Consider the following 16,040-nt stretch of genomic DNA (forward strand, 5'->3'; position numbering starts at 1 on the left):
TTTGGCCAGCAAATATCAGATCATCTCTCTCACATGCATGCTGCATACACTTCATCAATCACCTACTTCAAGCTTCATGTTGCCAATGACCAGTAACAAAATAAAAGTAACATATCAAATTGATGTTGTACCAATCAAAACGGCTTTTCTACGGCCATACCAACATCTAAACTCCATATCTCTAATGCAATACTGTCACCGGGTGGGAGGGTTCTTTTCTTAAAAAAATGTAACCCAGATCAAATTCTCTGTTGTATTATTTCTGTTCCTCGTTAGGACTTTGCCCCCTTGATATCTTCGTAACATTGAATTGCTGTACTCATTGATAATACAATCCGATTGTCTTCATTCAAACTATAGCATTGATCCTAGTGTGCACATGGTTTGTTGCTTACCACCACGAGACAACTGTGCTTCTTCCAAAATATTGGAGGGACCAAACCTGACAGGGTAAACAGAACATAAAAGTGTAATCTGGATTATGAATGTAAGAGGCTGCATTTACACAGGCAGCCCAATTCTGAGATTCTAATTGGTCTTTTGACTAATCACATCAAAACTTTTCAGATCTGATTGTCAAAAGACCAATTAGTTAAACAAATATTAGAATTGGGCTGCCTGTGTACACACAGCCGGAGTGGCATACACTTGCAGCAATGGATAAGTGAACCACCAAAGCACAACCACCGCCCACAGTACCCATAATGCCCTATAACTTTAGAGCTCATGACCAGCACTGTGAGGAGAAGGGAGGTCCTTGATGTCACAGTTCTGGATTAGATTGAAGTAAAAGACCACCAGTTCCTCGTAGTTCTTCTTAGAAATCCTCTCGTTAATACCATGGAACCTGAAAATGCAGAGGGAAAAGATAGAAAGATAGTGGCCAAACTACATTAAGTTGAGGTGTTCTCGTTTGTCGAATGCAGTACAGAGCATTGTTTAACCCCCCTTGTCGGCACACTGTGTGTATAGGGCTGACTTACATTTTATGGTTCAACCGTGGCACATGGCTAGATCATAAGACTGGAGTATTAGTCTCATGATCAACAAAAGAACAGGGCCTTGTGTTCAAACAATCTTATGACTAGATCGTTATGACTACATTCAAAACCTTGCTTCTGGACAAACTAAACACCTTCTTCCCCCGCTTTGAGGACAACACAGTGCCACCGACGCAGCCCGCTACCAAGGACTGTGTGCTCTCCTTCTCCGCGGAGACGTGAATAAGACATTTATGCGTGTTAACCCTCGCAAGGATGCAGAGCAAGACGGCATCCCTAGCAGCATCCTCAGAGGATGCACAGACCAGCTGGCTGGAGTGTTTAAAAACATATTCAATCTCTCCCTATCCGTCTGCTGTCCCCACTTGCTTCAAGATGTCCACCATTGTTCCTGTACCCAAGAAAGTAAAAAGGTAATTGAACTAAATGACTATTGTGCCATAGAAATCACTTCTGTCATCATGAAGTGCTTTGAGAGGTTAGTTAAGGATCATATCACCTCTACCTTACCTTACACCCTAGACTCACTTCAATTTGCTTAACGCCCCAATAGATCCACAGGCGATGAAATCGTCATCGCACTGCCCTATCTCATCTGGACAAGAGTAATACCTATGTAAGAATGCTGTTCATTGACTATAGCTCAGCATTCAACACCATACTACCCTCCACGCCCGGTGCAACTGGGTCCTGGACTTCCTGACGGGCTGCCCCCCAGGTGGTGAAGGTAGGAAACAACACCTCTACTATGCTGATCCTCAACACAAGGGCCCCAACAAGGGTGCTTGCTCAGCCCCCTCCTGTAGTCTCTGTTCACCCATGACTGCATAGCCACTCACGCCTCCATCTCAATCATCAAGTTTGCAGACGAAACAACAGTAGTAGGCCTGATTACCAACAATGCCGAGACAGCCTACAGGGAGGTGAGGGCCCTGGGAGAGTGGTGCCAGGAAAATAACCTCTCACTCAACGTCAACAAAACAAAAGAAGCTGATTGCGGGCTTCAGGGAACAGCAGAGGGAGCACGCCCCTATCCACAGATTGGACCGCAGTGGGGAAGTTCCTCGGCGTACACGTCACTGACCAACTGAAATGATCCACCCACACAGACAGTGTGGTGAATAAGGCGCAACAGCGCCTCTTCAACCTCAGGAAGCTGAAGAAATTTGGCTTGGCCCCCAAAACTTTTACAGATGCACAATTGAGAGCATCCCGTCAGGCTATATCACCGCCGGGTGCGGCAACTGCACCACCCACAACTGCAGGGCTCTCCAGAGGGTGGTGCGGTCTGCCCAACACATCACAGAGGGCAAACTACCTGCCCTCCAGGACACCTACAGCACCCGATGTCACAGGAAAGCCAAAAAGATCATCAAGGACATCAACCACCCGAGCCACGGCCTGTTCATCCCGCTCTCATCCAGATGGCGAGGTCAGTACAGGTGCATCAAAGCTGGGACTGAGAAAAAAAAACAGACTAAAACAGACTTAAATAGCCATCATTGGCCGGCTTCGACCCGGTTACGCAAACCCTGCACCTTAAAGGCTGCTGCCCTAGAAACATAGACTTGGAATCACTGGCCACTTGAATAAATGGAACACTAGTCACTTTAATAATGTTTAAATACTGCTTTACTCATTTCATATGTGTACACTATTCTATTCTACTGTATTTTAGTCATTGCTCGATCTAATATTTATATATTTCTTAATTCCATTCTTTTAGATATATGTGTATTGTTGTGGATCGTTGTTAGATACTACTGCACTATTGGAGCTAAATAAATTTTGATTTGAACACAAGCATTTCGCTACACCCGCTAAATATGTGTATGTGACCAATAAAATGTGATTTGATTAGAGCTGGAGAGAGAGCTCTTCTACACAGAATATTTCCTTGTGGGTGTTATGGCTCACAGTTCTTCTGTTACAGTGTGTGTCCTACCTCTGGGCGTCCCCTGGTCTGAACCAGGTAGGAGCAAAGCGATAGATGTCCTTGGCCAGGTCAGTGTAGTGACGGCTGTCTGTGTTTCCGATGCAGATACCTGCACATTGGAATATGATAGTAGGTCTCGACATAAAAATGCTAAAACATTTCATTAGCAGAAAACATTTTCAACATCATGGTGGGCAAACCAAACTAATACCATTCCCTCTCCACGTACCCCAATTTCTTACCAGGGGCAACAGTAACTTGTGGGAACTGGTCCAGCACAGTCTTCTTGATGATCTGGAACCCAAAGGATGTTTCATCGTAGGAGCTGACAGGCAAAGGGTCAAAGCCATCCACTAGCTCCATCTTAACCCTCTCATCTCCCACTGTGGACTGGATCAACTCCAAAACCTGAAGGGAGGACAAATACACTATCATTGTGAAAACTGTGAACAGTTTTCTTCAACTGTACTTCAAAGTTGCCAGCATGACTAAATTAAATACATTTTCAATGTTTTACTTTTGTGAGAGGACCATATGATTCTAGCTAAAATAATAGATAAGTAACATGAGTTTTTAATATAGCATGTGGTTGAACCATATAGATAGCAGTAGATTTGCAATGTCGCAGCGCCATTCATTAGACCAGGGATCACCAAACAGATTCAGCCGCGGGACAATTTTCCTTGAGCAGATGGTCAGGAACATAATTACAAATAATTTGTAGACGGCAAATTGCCCGCAAACATATATAATATTTGACTAAAACAATAATTTAAAATATTTATTACTCAGAAAACTTGGGGTGCCAAATAAAAATCACCCATTGGCCAATTTGGTCCGTGGGTCACCAGTTGGGGAACCTGGCTTTAGACAGAGCTTGCAGTAAATACTAATCCCCACCTCTTGTAGTGACTGTGCGGAATGTATCCGCAGATTCACATAGGCCTCAGCTTGGGAAGGAAGAATGTTAACCTGTGAAGAAAGAAAACAAATGTATGTAATTAAAAGGACTCCCCAGAGGAAGTTGCCGCCACTATTTCAATGTAATTTCCTGTCCTAGAGATGTAATACACATTTAGGTTCCACAACTAAAGTATGACAAAGGCTACTTATACATATTCACGAATTGGGTGTGGGAATTTCCACTTGGACTTGATAAACATCAACCAACAGGGCACCGACAGCAGTACAGTTAGCATGCTAACCTTATCTAGCTAGTTAATGTTATCCGTTGTTGCCACTTATTTTTTTACTACACAGTATTCAAAAGATTAGCTAGCTGGCTCTATGGCTGGTTCTGGAAGTGGATTTGTCATAAGCACTGATTTACGGAAAACTTTGCCGCAGATGGAAACCACTGGACGCGAATCCACCATAGAAATAGAAAATAATAAGATGAAGCTCCGGTAATACGGATAACTATTGAAAGATAGCTGGTATGCATTTTTCTACATTTGGAATTGAAACGATGCAACCTCTGGTAGGCTGCTGACAGGCTTTGGCTGTGGTACAGAAAAGCAAAGTCAGCCAGTGTTCAGGGTTCTCACAGGGGAAGTGAAGAACTATAAGTTCCTTTGCAGGTGCCTTTTCATTATCTGGATAGACACTTGTGGTTTCTGGCCATTGTCTTTCAGCTCGGAAAAGTGATTTCTACTAGTGCGGGCATTTAACAGACAACTTTATGCACAATATATAATTTATAATGACTAGATATTGTACCTTAACTCCTGAGTTGAACATAGTGATTGCAGTTGTGGTTCTCACAAAAGCATTTGTATCAGGTCTTCTTTCCATTACTCTGTAGCACAAATAAAAGCTGTTAATTAGGTTTCATAATTAAATCAACACCATAAATTCCCACAACATGAGGTATGTTTATTTTATAGGAGTATAAATCTGCATGTAATTCAAATAATCAAAGCTGGAACAAGCCAGTGAAATTCAGAGTGGAAAATTACCTTCCAAGGAGTGGGGAGAACAGCCACATATTCGACATGACAAATTTGAGTGGGAGCCTAAACTGTGAGAAAGAAAGTGATAAAAAAAATTTTTTTTTACTGACAAATAGATGTAATTTGATGGAACCTTCCCTTTAACACTCTATAGCACTTATAGGATGTCTGAGGCTAGAAACACAGCATTACCTTGTGAGCCAGGTGTTCAAAGGTCCCACGTTCAGGGCCTTCACCAAACAACCTAGGCATTGGGTTATCCTCCAATCTGACGAAACAGATCACGTGTGCTTAGACGTAGAGAATGTGGGCTTAGGGTCACAAAGATTCCTCCCTTTACTGAGTTTCCTAATATTATTAACTGAAAAGGTCCTAAGAGGGAACTTGGACCTTGCAAAATGTATCATGCTCTATATACTGAGTACATCAAACATTAGGAACACCTTCCTAATATTAAGTTGCGCGCACACCCCCACCCCCCACCCCCTGCCCTCAGAAGAGCCTCAATTCATAGAGGCATTGTCTCTACAATGTGTTGAAAGCGTTCCACAGGGATGCTGGACCATGTTGACTCCAATGCTTCCCACAGTTGTGTGAAGTTGGCTGGTGGACCATTCTTGATACATACAGGAAATTGTTGAGCGTGAAAAACCCAACAGTTCTTGACACAAACCGATGCACATGGCACCTACTACCATAACCCGTTCAAAGGGACTTAAATATTTCTTTAACATGATATCAATAAGGGATAAAAGCTTTAACCTGGATTTGCCTGGTCAGTCTATGTCATGGAAAGAGCAGTTCTTAAATGTTTTGTATACTCAGTGTATGTTCATGGCTGACCATGCAAGGAAAATGGAATTCCCTTTGATTGCACAGTACCTGTAGTTGTTAAGCAATGGCTACACACAGTAGATCCATCTAGCCAATTCCCAGCCATACCTGTGACGATTCATTAATTCCCTCTTACCTTTTGACTGCTCCTGCCAGGATGCCTATGCTGCTCTCACTGGGAGGCATGGAGGAGTGACCCGGGGCCTTGGAAACGCTCAGCTTCACCGTAGCCAGCCCCTTCTCACTGATCCCAATCCTGACATACACACACAGGCAAATCAAATAAAAATCTAATATTATTTGTCACATTATTTGTTACAGTGAAATGCTTACTTACAGTTGAAGTCGGAAGTTCACATACACTTAGGTTGGAGTCACTAAAACTCGTTTTTCAACCACTCCATAAAACTACAGTTTTGGCAAGTCGGTTAGGACATCTACTTTGTGCATGACACAAGTAATTTTCCAACAATTGTTTACAGACAGAATATTTCACTGTATCACAATTCCAGTGGGTCAGAAGTTTACATACACTAAGTTGACTGTGCCTTTAAACAGCTTGGAAAATTCCAGAAAATGATGCCAGGGCTTTAGAAGCTGCTGATAGGCTAACTGACATCAGTTGAGTCAATTGGAGGTGTACCTGTGGATGTATTTCAAGGCCTACCTTCAAACTCAGTGCCTCTGCTTGGCATCATGTGAAAATCAAAAGAAATCAGCCAAGACCTCAGAAAAAAAATGTAGACCTCCACAAGTCTGCTTCATCCTTGGGAGCAATGTCTAAATGCCTGAAGGTACCACGTTCATCTGTACAAACAATAGTACGCAAGTATAAACACCATGGGTGTCATACTGCAGTCATACCGCTCAGGAAAAAGACGCGTTCTGTCTACTTGAGATGAACGTACTTTGCTGCGAAAAGTGAAAATCAATCCCAGAACAACAGCAAAGGACCTTGTGAAGATGCTGGAGGAAACAGGTACAAAAGTATATATATATCCACAGTAAAACGAGTCCTATAGATATAACCTGAAAGGCCGCTCAGCAAGGAAGAAGCTACCACTCCAAAACCGCCATAAAAAAGCCAGACTACGGTTTGCAACTGCACATGGGGAAAAATATCATACTTTTTGGAGAAATGTCCTCTGGTCTGATGAAACAATAATAGAACTGTTTGGCCATCGTCCTGTTTGGAGGAAAAAGTGGGAGGCTTGCAAGCCGAAGAACACCATCCCAACCGTGAAGCATGGGGGTGGCAGCATCATGTTGTGGGGGTGCTTTGCTGCAGGAGGGACTGGTGCACTTCACAAAATAGATGGCATCATGAGAGAAGGAAAATTATGTGGATATATTGACGCAACATCTCAAGACATCAAGTCAGGAAGTTAAAGCTTGGTCGCAAGTGGGTCTTCCAAATGGACAATAACCCCAGGCATACTTCCAAAGTTGTGGCAAAATAGCTTAAGGACAACAAAGTCAAGGTATTGGAGTGGCCATCACAAAGCCCTGACCTCAATCCCATTGAAAATTTGTCAGCAGAACTGAAAAAGCGTGTGCGAGCAAGGAGGCCTAAAAACCTGACTCAGTTACACCAGCTCTGTCGAGAGGAATGGCCCAAAATTCACCCAACTTATCGTGGGAAGCTTGTGGAAGGCTACCTGAAACGTTTGACCCAAGTCAAACAATTTAAAGGCAATGCTACCAAATACTAATTGAGTGTATGTAAACTGACTTGCCTAGTTAAATAAAGGTAAAATAAAATAAAGTGTCCCGCTCCTTGAAAGCGGCAGCTCTAGATGTTGCCTGTATTCCATGGCTTCTGGTTGGAATATGTATGTATGGACGTTGTAGTCAATGCAATTAAGCCTGTGACTGAAGTGGTATACTCCTCAATGCCATTGGGTGAATCTCAGAACATATTCCAGTCTATGCTAGCAAAACAGTCCTGTAGCGTAGCATTCACATTATCTGACCACTTCCTAATTGAGTGAGTCATTGGTACGCCCTGCTTGAATTCTTGCTTGTAAGCAGGAATCAGGAAGATAGAATTATGGTCGGGTGAGGGAGAGCTTTGTATGCATCTCTGTGTGTGGAGTAAAAGTGGCCTAGAATTTTTTTTCCCTGCTGGTAGAAATGAGGTGAAACAGATTTAAGTTTGCCTGCATTAAAGTCCCATGGCCACTAGGAGAGCCGTTTCTGGATGAGCATTTTGTTTGCTTATGGCCTTATACAGCTCGTTGAGTGTAGTCTTAGTGCAAGCATCGGTTTGTGGTAAATAGACGGCTATGAAAAATATAGATGAAAACTCTCTTGGTAGATAGTGTGGTCTACAGCTTATCATGAGGTACTCCACCTCAGGCGAGCAATACCTCGAGACTTCTTTAATATTAGACATCGCGCATGAGCTGTTTTTGACAAATAGACAAACACCACCACCCCTCGTCTTACCAGAGATAGCCGTTCTGCCCTGCCGATGCACGGCAAATCCAGCCAACTGTATATTATCTGTGTCGTCGTTCAGCCATGACTCGGTGAAACATAAGATATTACCGTTTTAATGTCCCATCGGAAGGATAGTGTCAAACGGAGCTCATCCAGTTTATTCTCCAGTGATTGCACTTGGCAGGCATATATACTTTTAATATACTGTGATAGCAAACATAAACCATATTTAAGTTGTGTTTTATATCATATTGTACAACAGCTTATGAAACTAACACTGTAAAAGTGTGAAACTTTGATCAGTAACCAGGTTTCCATCCAACCACTTCATGCAGATGAACTACGAGACGCATTGGAAAATCATGACCTGGTTGATGGAAACAGCTGGTACAATTTTATAAATGTGGACAGACAATTTATTCATTCGACATAGTGGAATCTTTGTGTGTGCGGAAAATTAATTACACGAGAAATGATGCAAATATTGATAAGCATCATATCGAAGTAAACTTGAGTCACAAGACGATATGTTGTGTGTTCCTTCCACTACGACTCGGGAAAGCATGCAGTTTATTAGGCTACAGATGAAAGAAGTTATGATGAACTTCACAGGGTGGTGAAAGTGCACAGGGATGATCTTGATGCTGCTTTCCAATAAATATTGAGGATCTTATTCTAGTGACATGATGATCAATGCTTGGCTTCCATTTGACAATTAAACATAATCTTGCTCTCATCCATAATAATCTCATCATGTAGGTAGCCTACCTGCAATCTATCTACAAACCGTTGGCTAGAGTGGTCACATTTGCTATATAAACAAAACAATTTTGGTGACAAAACTATCAGTAGTTGAAAATGCGATAAAGACCCATTTAACTTGTTTTTTAAAATTTTTATTAGGGAATTCAACCGCAAAAGTTATGTTCTCACACAGCCTTTTATCCACAATAAGTCCGGTTGATGGAAACATCTCTGGTGGGAAAATGTGCATATTGTCGTACTCACATTTTTAAATAGTTGCATGAAAATCTGTCGCCAATTGGATAGAAACCAAGCTAATGTTAGTTTCTGGTTGAAAATATATTTTACGCGGGACCTTGTAATCAGCCGTTTTTGCATGGGTGGAGTTTTGGCTTGCCTGTTGACATAACCAGGCAGTATAGGTTAATAGACCAATAAAGAGAGTTCCAAACCTCTCTGCCAATAACAGATAGTTTTTTCAGGTTACATATCCCTCCCATTAGGCCCTTCCAATTACACCCCTCACTCAGACCACTCCTAGACAGTACTAACTAAATTCTTGCTTAAGAAATTATTTTTTGCTAAAAATCTATTTGGATTTGACAATTTTAATGGAAAACTATTATAATGGTACTTAATTGTTACCCAGAAATGAGTTCATACCGAGATAACAAAAAAATGGCTACATTGGGCCTGTGGTTATAATCACTTAGAAAGACACTAAATGTGAGAGAAGAGTGAATGAATGCTTACAGAGCAGCAGGCCCCTGCAGACCACTGATGACTCCATCCAGTACAGCCAGACCCTCATCCAGTACAAACGCCAGCTGTACCCCTTTCTTCTTCAGCACCCTCACTATGTTCATTGCCCCCTGGAAGCCACTCACCTACAGTAGACCGACAAAATCCTGTTAATGATTTCTGTTCCTTTTCAGTTAGTGAAATACAGTTTAAGTCGGAAGTTCACATACACCTTAGCCAAATTCATTTAAACTCAGTTTTTCACAATTCCTGACATTTAATCCAAGTAAATATTCCCTGTTTTAGGTCAGTTAGGATTAACACTTTATTTTAAGAATGTGAAATGTCAGAATAATAGTAGAGAGAATGATTTATTTCAGCTGTTATTTCTTTCATCACATTCCCCATGGATCAGAAGTTTACATACACTCCGTATTTGGTAGCACTTCATTTAAATGGTTTAACTTGGGTCTAACATTTCAGGTAGCCTTCCACAAGCTTCCCACAATAAGTTGGGTGAATTTTGGCCTATTCCTCCTAACAGAGCTGGTATAACTGAGTCAGGTTTGTAGGCCTCCTTGCTCGCACACACTTTTTCAGTTCTGCCCACACATTTTCTATAGGATTGACATCAGGGCTTTGTGATGGCTACTCCAATACCTTGACTTTGTTCTCCTTAAGCCATTTTGACACAACTTTGGAAGTACGCTTGGGGTCATTGTCCATTTGGAAGACCCATTTGCGACCAAGCTTTACCTTCCTGACTGATGTCTTGAGATGTTGCCTCAATATATCTACATCATTTTCCTCCCTCATGATGCCATCTATTTTGTGAAGTGCACCAGTCCCTCCTGCAGCAAAGCACCCCCACAACATGATGCTGCCACCCCGTGCTTCATGTTTGGGATGGTGTTCTTCGGCTTGCAAGCCTCCCCCTTTTCATCCAAGCATAATGATGTTCATTATGGCCAAACAGTTCTATTTTTGTTTCATCTGACATTTCTCTGATCTTTTTCCCCATGTGCAGTTGCAAACCATAGTCTGGCTTTTTTATGGCGGTTTTGGAGCAGTGGCTTCTTCCTTGCTGAACGGCCTTTCAGGTTGTCGATATAGTTATTGTTTTACTGTGGATACAGATACTTTTGTAACCGTTTCCTCCTGCATCTTCACAAGGTCCTTCGCTGTTGTTCTGGGATTGATTATCACTTTTCGCACCAAAGTACGTTCATCTCAAGTAGACAGAACGCGTCTTCTTCCTGAGTGGTATGACGGCTGTGTGGTCCCATGGTGTTTATACTTACGTACTATTGTTTGTACAGATGAACGTGGTACCTTCAGGCATTTGGAAATTACTCCCAAGGATGAACCTGACTTTTTTTCTGAGGTCGGCTGATTTCTTTTGATTTTCCTATGATGTCAAGCAAAGAGGCACTGAGTTTGAAGGTAGGCCTTGAAATTCATCCACAGGTACACCTCCAATTGACTCAAATTATGTCAATTAGCCTATTATCATTTTCTAGAATTTTCCAAGCTGTTTAAAGGCACAGTCAACTTAGTGTATGTAAACTTCTGACCCACTGGAATTGTGATACAGTGAAATAAGTGAAATAATCTGTCGGCAAACAATTGTTGGAAAAATTACATGTGTCATGCACAAAGTAGATGTCCTAACCGACTTTCCAAAAGTATAGTTTGTTAACAAGACATTTGTGGAGTGGTTGAAAAACAAGTTTTAATGACTCCAACCTAAATGTATGTAAACTTCCGACTTAACAAACTTCACAAACCTCCTCATCATGACCCAAACCAATGAAGAATCCCCTTCGCGGTGAATAACCTCTTATCAACAGGTACTCCAGCGCCTGGAGAATTCCCTACAGTGAAAGATTTGTCTGGTTAAATTCTCACAATGTGAAATCGTATTATTGGGTGAGAAAATCAGCAACCACATTGTTGATTACGCAATGCTCTTAGCTCAAAGATAATACATATCATAGATTTATCTCTACAATCTGGTCCTTGTTCTTGGAACACCCAGGTTCCATAAACATCTACCCACTGTCAACCCTCACGATCTCACCATGACAGACTGCTTGTTATCGATGGTCCCTCTCCCGTAGATGAATCCATCTATCTCCTTTGCAGAGAATGGTGGGGCCTCCCATCCGTCTCTCTCCTCAGCAGGCACCACATCTATGTGGGCCAGCAGCATGTAGGGGACGAGGGCCAGGTCAGAGCCCGGCACCCAGAACAGGTGGCTGTAGTTGGCCACAACCTCATGCTGGACCAGGTGGGAAGAAAACACTGTCGGGAAAGCTGGCAGACAAAAAAAAATAAAATCTGTTAAGTGTTAGGAAATGCAGGATATCACCCGTACGAAAAAAACTGCACTTAGAGTGTTGCATTATTCTGCATCCAAAATACCACAGTCGACTGCAGTTACTGCACTTTTACTGCAGTTTCAAAACTGAAATCTTTTTTTGGAAGGGCATTTCTATTAAGCTTTTAAAATAGTGGATTTGAAGTAAACGCAGACGCATTACTGCTTGAGTATCAGAAAGCAGTGTCGAAATGCTAATTGGTAACTTTATATGCTCAAAGCCCAAAGGCCGGCAGATGGCGATATTGAGTCGTTTCATCTTATGGTCATAAGGGAATGCATGCAGCAGGCTATACACTAGTATGCCGCGTGGACGTTTTTTTGTGTGTGTACATTCTCCATTCAGGCTGCAAAGACATCAATTTCCTCAACTCAATTTAATCGTGAGAAGGCAGAATTTCTTTGGGAAAGTATGCATACTTTCTTGATGAAACAACTTTTTTCACCCCCATGGTAGTGGCTAATGCTACTTCCTGATGTTTAGCCAGGGTCATGTCTAGATGGGACACAGCTTGTCAAAATTGAGGTCAAAAGTTGTTATTTTTACATTTCAGCTAACCGTAAACTGAATTATCCTAACCTGGGGGGTTATGAAGGAACCAATGGGATGCTCAAGGTGGGGCATTCCTGCAGGGAACCCTTAAAATATTATTGTGCAGTTGCATACATGGATTTATCGGGCTTCACTAAGGGGCTGTAAAATTAAAGTTAAAGTTGTAACAAAGTTGACATTTGGGCATAGCATCCATTTTTTTGTCACGACCCCCAACACCCTACCATAATACTTCACCTAACAGTATATGGCCTGTGCGCATTTTTAGCACTTCACTGAGCTGGCAAGCCTCCAGCTACACAGCACTCACGTAGAAGCAGTAATAGTTAGTTCAGAGTATTTCTGAGTCAACTTTTTAGACGTCATGCGTCCAATTGTGCCTGTTGTAAACCAAACACTGTATTCCACAGTAAGAACCTCATACCAACAGTCAAGCGTGGTGGTGGTGGTGTGATGGTTTGGGGATGCTTTGCTGCCTCGGGACATAAAGGCTAGGCAACAATGATTTGAAAGTCGCAAAATAAATCAAATGCTGTTTCTTGCCTTAAGCTGGGCATAATTCAAAAGTGATAATATCATTCACAAGTAAAAGGCTAATAGTCACCCATCAAACTATTCTTGATTTAATCTTATTGTTGCATATACTAAATAATATATGTGAAATTTGTTTTGATTTAGGTGCATGATAATGGTCAATTCTCTCTCGAAACAAGGGCAGCAGAAGAAATACATGTCATCTATGCACTTAAATAGCAAATGGAGGACTCTTTTCCCGTGGTTCATTATCATGCCAGCCAGGTAGGCTATTCTCCTGTTGTAAGGAGAAGCAATAAGCTTAATATTAGGAAAATGAATAAATATATATAGTAGGCCTAGCCTATAGAACACTGGATGGGAACCGCTTCTTTTAATAGAGGCCATCACTCTGTTCTCTCACGCAACAGCATAGCCTATAGAATTGCTGCGCACTTCTCATGAAGTTTGATTAGATGTTCGAATATATTTGCATTGATGTGAGTGATTAGAGGGACAATAGAGTGCTGAGTACCAGGCAGTTAACAAGTCTGGTAGGCTACTAATGACCATCAGCAGCATCAGAGCTTTTTAATTTAATCTTTATTTAACTAGGCAAGTCAGTTAAGAAATACATTCTTATTTACAATGACGGCCTAACCCGGCCAAACCGGACGACACTGGGCCAATTGTGCACCGCCCTATGGGATTCCCAATCACGACCAGTTGTGATATAGCCTGGAATCAAACTAGGGTCTGTAATGACGCTTCTTGCACTGAGATGCAGTGCCTTAGACCGCTGCGCCACTCGGGAGCCTAATTACCATGACTAAGCGGTCACGTGGAATTAGACTGCCTTCATGACTCGTCACCGCCAGTGTGACGGTAATATGGTCACTGTAACAGCCCTAGTCCACATACACATATCTGTCATGCTGCTGCTCCAGTTTCAACTGTTCTGCCTGCGGCTATGGAACCCTGACCGGTTCACCAGACAGGTTACCTTGTCCCAGACCCGCTGTTTTGGACCCCCTCCCTCTACCACACATGCTGTCTCAACCTCTTAATGCTCAGCTATGAAAAGCCAACTGACATTTACTCCTGAGGTGTTGACTTATTGCACCCTCTACAACTGTGATTATTATTTGACCCTGCTGATCATCTATGAATGTTTGAACATCTTGAAGAACAATCTGGCCTTAATGGCCATGTACTCTCAATCTCCACCCAGCACAGCCAGAAGAGGACTGGCCACCCCTCAGAGCCTGGTTCCTCTCTAGGTTTCTTCCTAAGTTCCTGCCTTTCTAAGGAGTTTCTCCAAGCCACCATGTTTCTACATCTGCATTGCTTTCTATTTTAGGCTGGGTTTCTCTATAAGCACTTTGTGACATCTGCTGATGTAACAATGGCTTCATAAATACATTTGATTGTTTTATAATGTTAGCTAAATGTAGTAATAAATAAAGGCTACGTTTCTTTAAATGGACAATTCTGTGAACTGTCTTGTGCAAGTTTTAAATTGACACAATACCCATTAGTAAAGGTATCAGCTAGAGATGACATGCAGGAACGTGCAGAGATTTGTAGTTTTGACATGTCTAAATTGATTACAATTAGCATTTTTGAACCTGAGAGTAAATAGAGCCAAATATATTGATATAAGAGAGAGAGATGTACATGGTTATCAAAACCTCAAGCCAAGGTAAGCATACACAGCCCTTATTTTAAGTGTTTCTAAAATCCCTTATGGGAAAATGGGGTAAAAATGATTGGAACCATTTCCCTGTTTGACTACTAGGTTATGACACCTCCACTGTGGGATTCTACTCAGAGATGTGGTGAGGCTACACCTCAAATTACAAACTAGTCATGAAAAACATGCAGTTACTTGCTGTATTAAACTGATTATAGAGCTAAATGTGCGCAATTGTTTTGCATGGAATAAACATAGATTTGTAGTTCTGACTGTGTTCTTCAAGGGGTGATGACATTCCAAATAGTTAACATGTATTTAATATTTCCTTGAAAACGACACACAGTTGTCAATGCTTTCTGCGGAGCTGAAGGACTACATGCACCCAGCAGGCAAATCGAATGCTCGATCTTATTGTGACGTTTCATTGAAAACGACCAGCGCCATGCATACCTTTTGGACGGTAAAATGAAACGAATCCTTATCGCCATTTGCCGGTCTTGTGCTCAGTGGGCTAATGGGCCTTGTGTTCAGTGGGCTAGTGTACTCAGTGAAAACATGTTTCCTACAGTAACCGGTTATAATATAACCGTCTATGCAGCATGTACCTGCTCCTAAACCAAGTATAACAGTAGGTATCCGGTAGTTTACCTTTCCTCAAGAGGCCGTCGAACTCGCGCAATGCGGTGGTGTTGAGCTGCGTCTCCGTGGTTGACACGGTGGGAATCCGGATTGCGTCTGCGTACAAAAAAGCAGGCGGCGTTGAGCAAATTTGGTGTGCACATTATAGCGATTAATCATTCACACAGCATAGGTTGACAAACCTGCTCAGCTTGATGATCGAATTAGTCCGGATCTCACCTCTGAAATTCGATAGAAGCTCCTCTCTCTGGTGCTGGTTTATGTCAGACGCAATATTGTTCGTCTTCTCCCAGTGTGCAAGTTGAAGTCCTGCATTCACGTCAAACGTTAGTGTCCTTACAGTGGCTGCAACGAAAAAGGCTAATATAACTAATAACAAGCTAAACGACACAATTTTCACAAACTTGAGAATGTTCAATTTTGCACTGCGTTCGGTCATTTTTTTAATTCGACAGTGCACAGCGTGTTGTTGTGAAGAGTGCAAGCTGCTCGTGACGTGTTCTGCTAATTTGATCTATGAATGATCGTTTGAGCGCCACCTTTTGGGCTGGAAATAGGTCACCAGATAATCATTTCACTTATTCACCTTCATGCACTTCGAATCAAATT

The 16,040-nt window shown here is 42.0% G+C and overlaps 1 protein-coding gene across 1 annotated transcript; it reads right to left on the bottom strand.

Moving 5' to 3' along the window:
• Positions 1-230: 230 nt before the first annotated feature.
• Positions 231-15,961, bottom strand: LOC139416643 (N-fatty-acyl-amino acid synthase/hydrolase PM20D1.2-like). Its single transcript, XM_071165570.1, has 13 exons — positions 15,651-15,961; positions 15,441-15,527; positions 11,731-11,966; positions 11,438-11,524; positions 9,663-9,796; positions 5,860-5,979; positions 5,082-5,157; positions 4,896-4,957; positions 4,657-4,735; positions 3,838-3,909; positions 3,180-3,345; positions 2,947-3,046; positions 231-847 (listed from the first exon to the last, which is right to left on the bottom strand). Exons 1-13 carry the CDS (start codon positions 15,868-15,870, stop codon positions 718-720), a joined length of 1,569 nt encoding a protein of 522 aa, XP_071021671.1. The 5' UTR covers positions 15,871-15,961; the 3' UTR covers positions 231-717.
• Positions 15,962-16,040: the final 79 nt, after the last annotated feature.

This window comes from Oncorhynchus clarkii, chromosome 9 (assembly GCF_045791955.1).
Source record: "Oncorhynchus clarkii lewisi isolate Uvic-CL-2024 chromosome 9, UVic_Ocla_1.0, whole genome shotgun sequence".
NCBI classification, from domain to species: domain Eukaryota; kingdom Metazoa; phylum Chordata; class Actinopteri; order Salmoniformes; family Salmonidae; genus Oncorhynchus; species Oncorhynchus clarkii.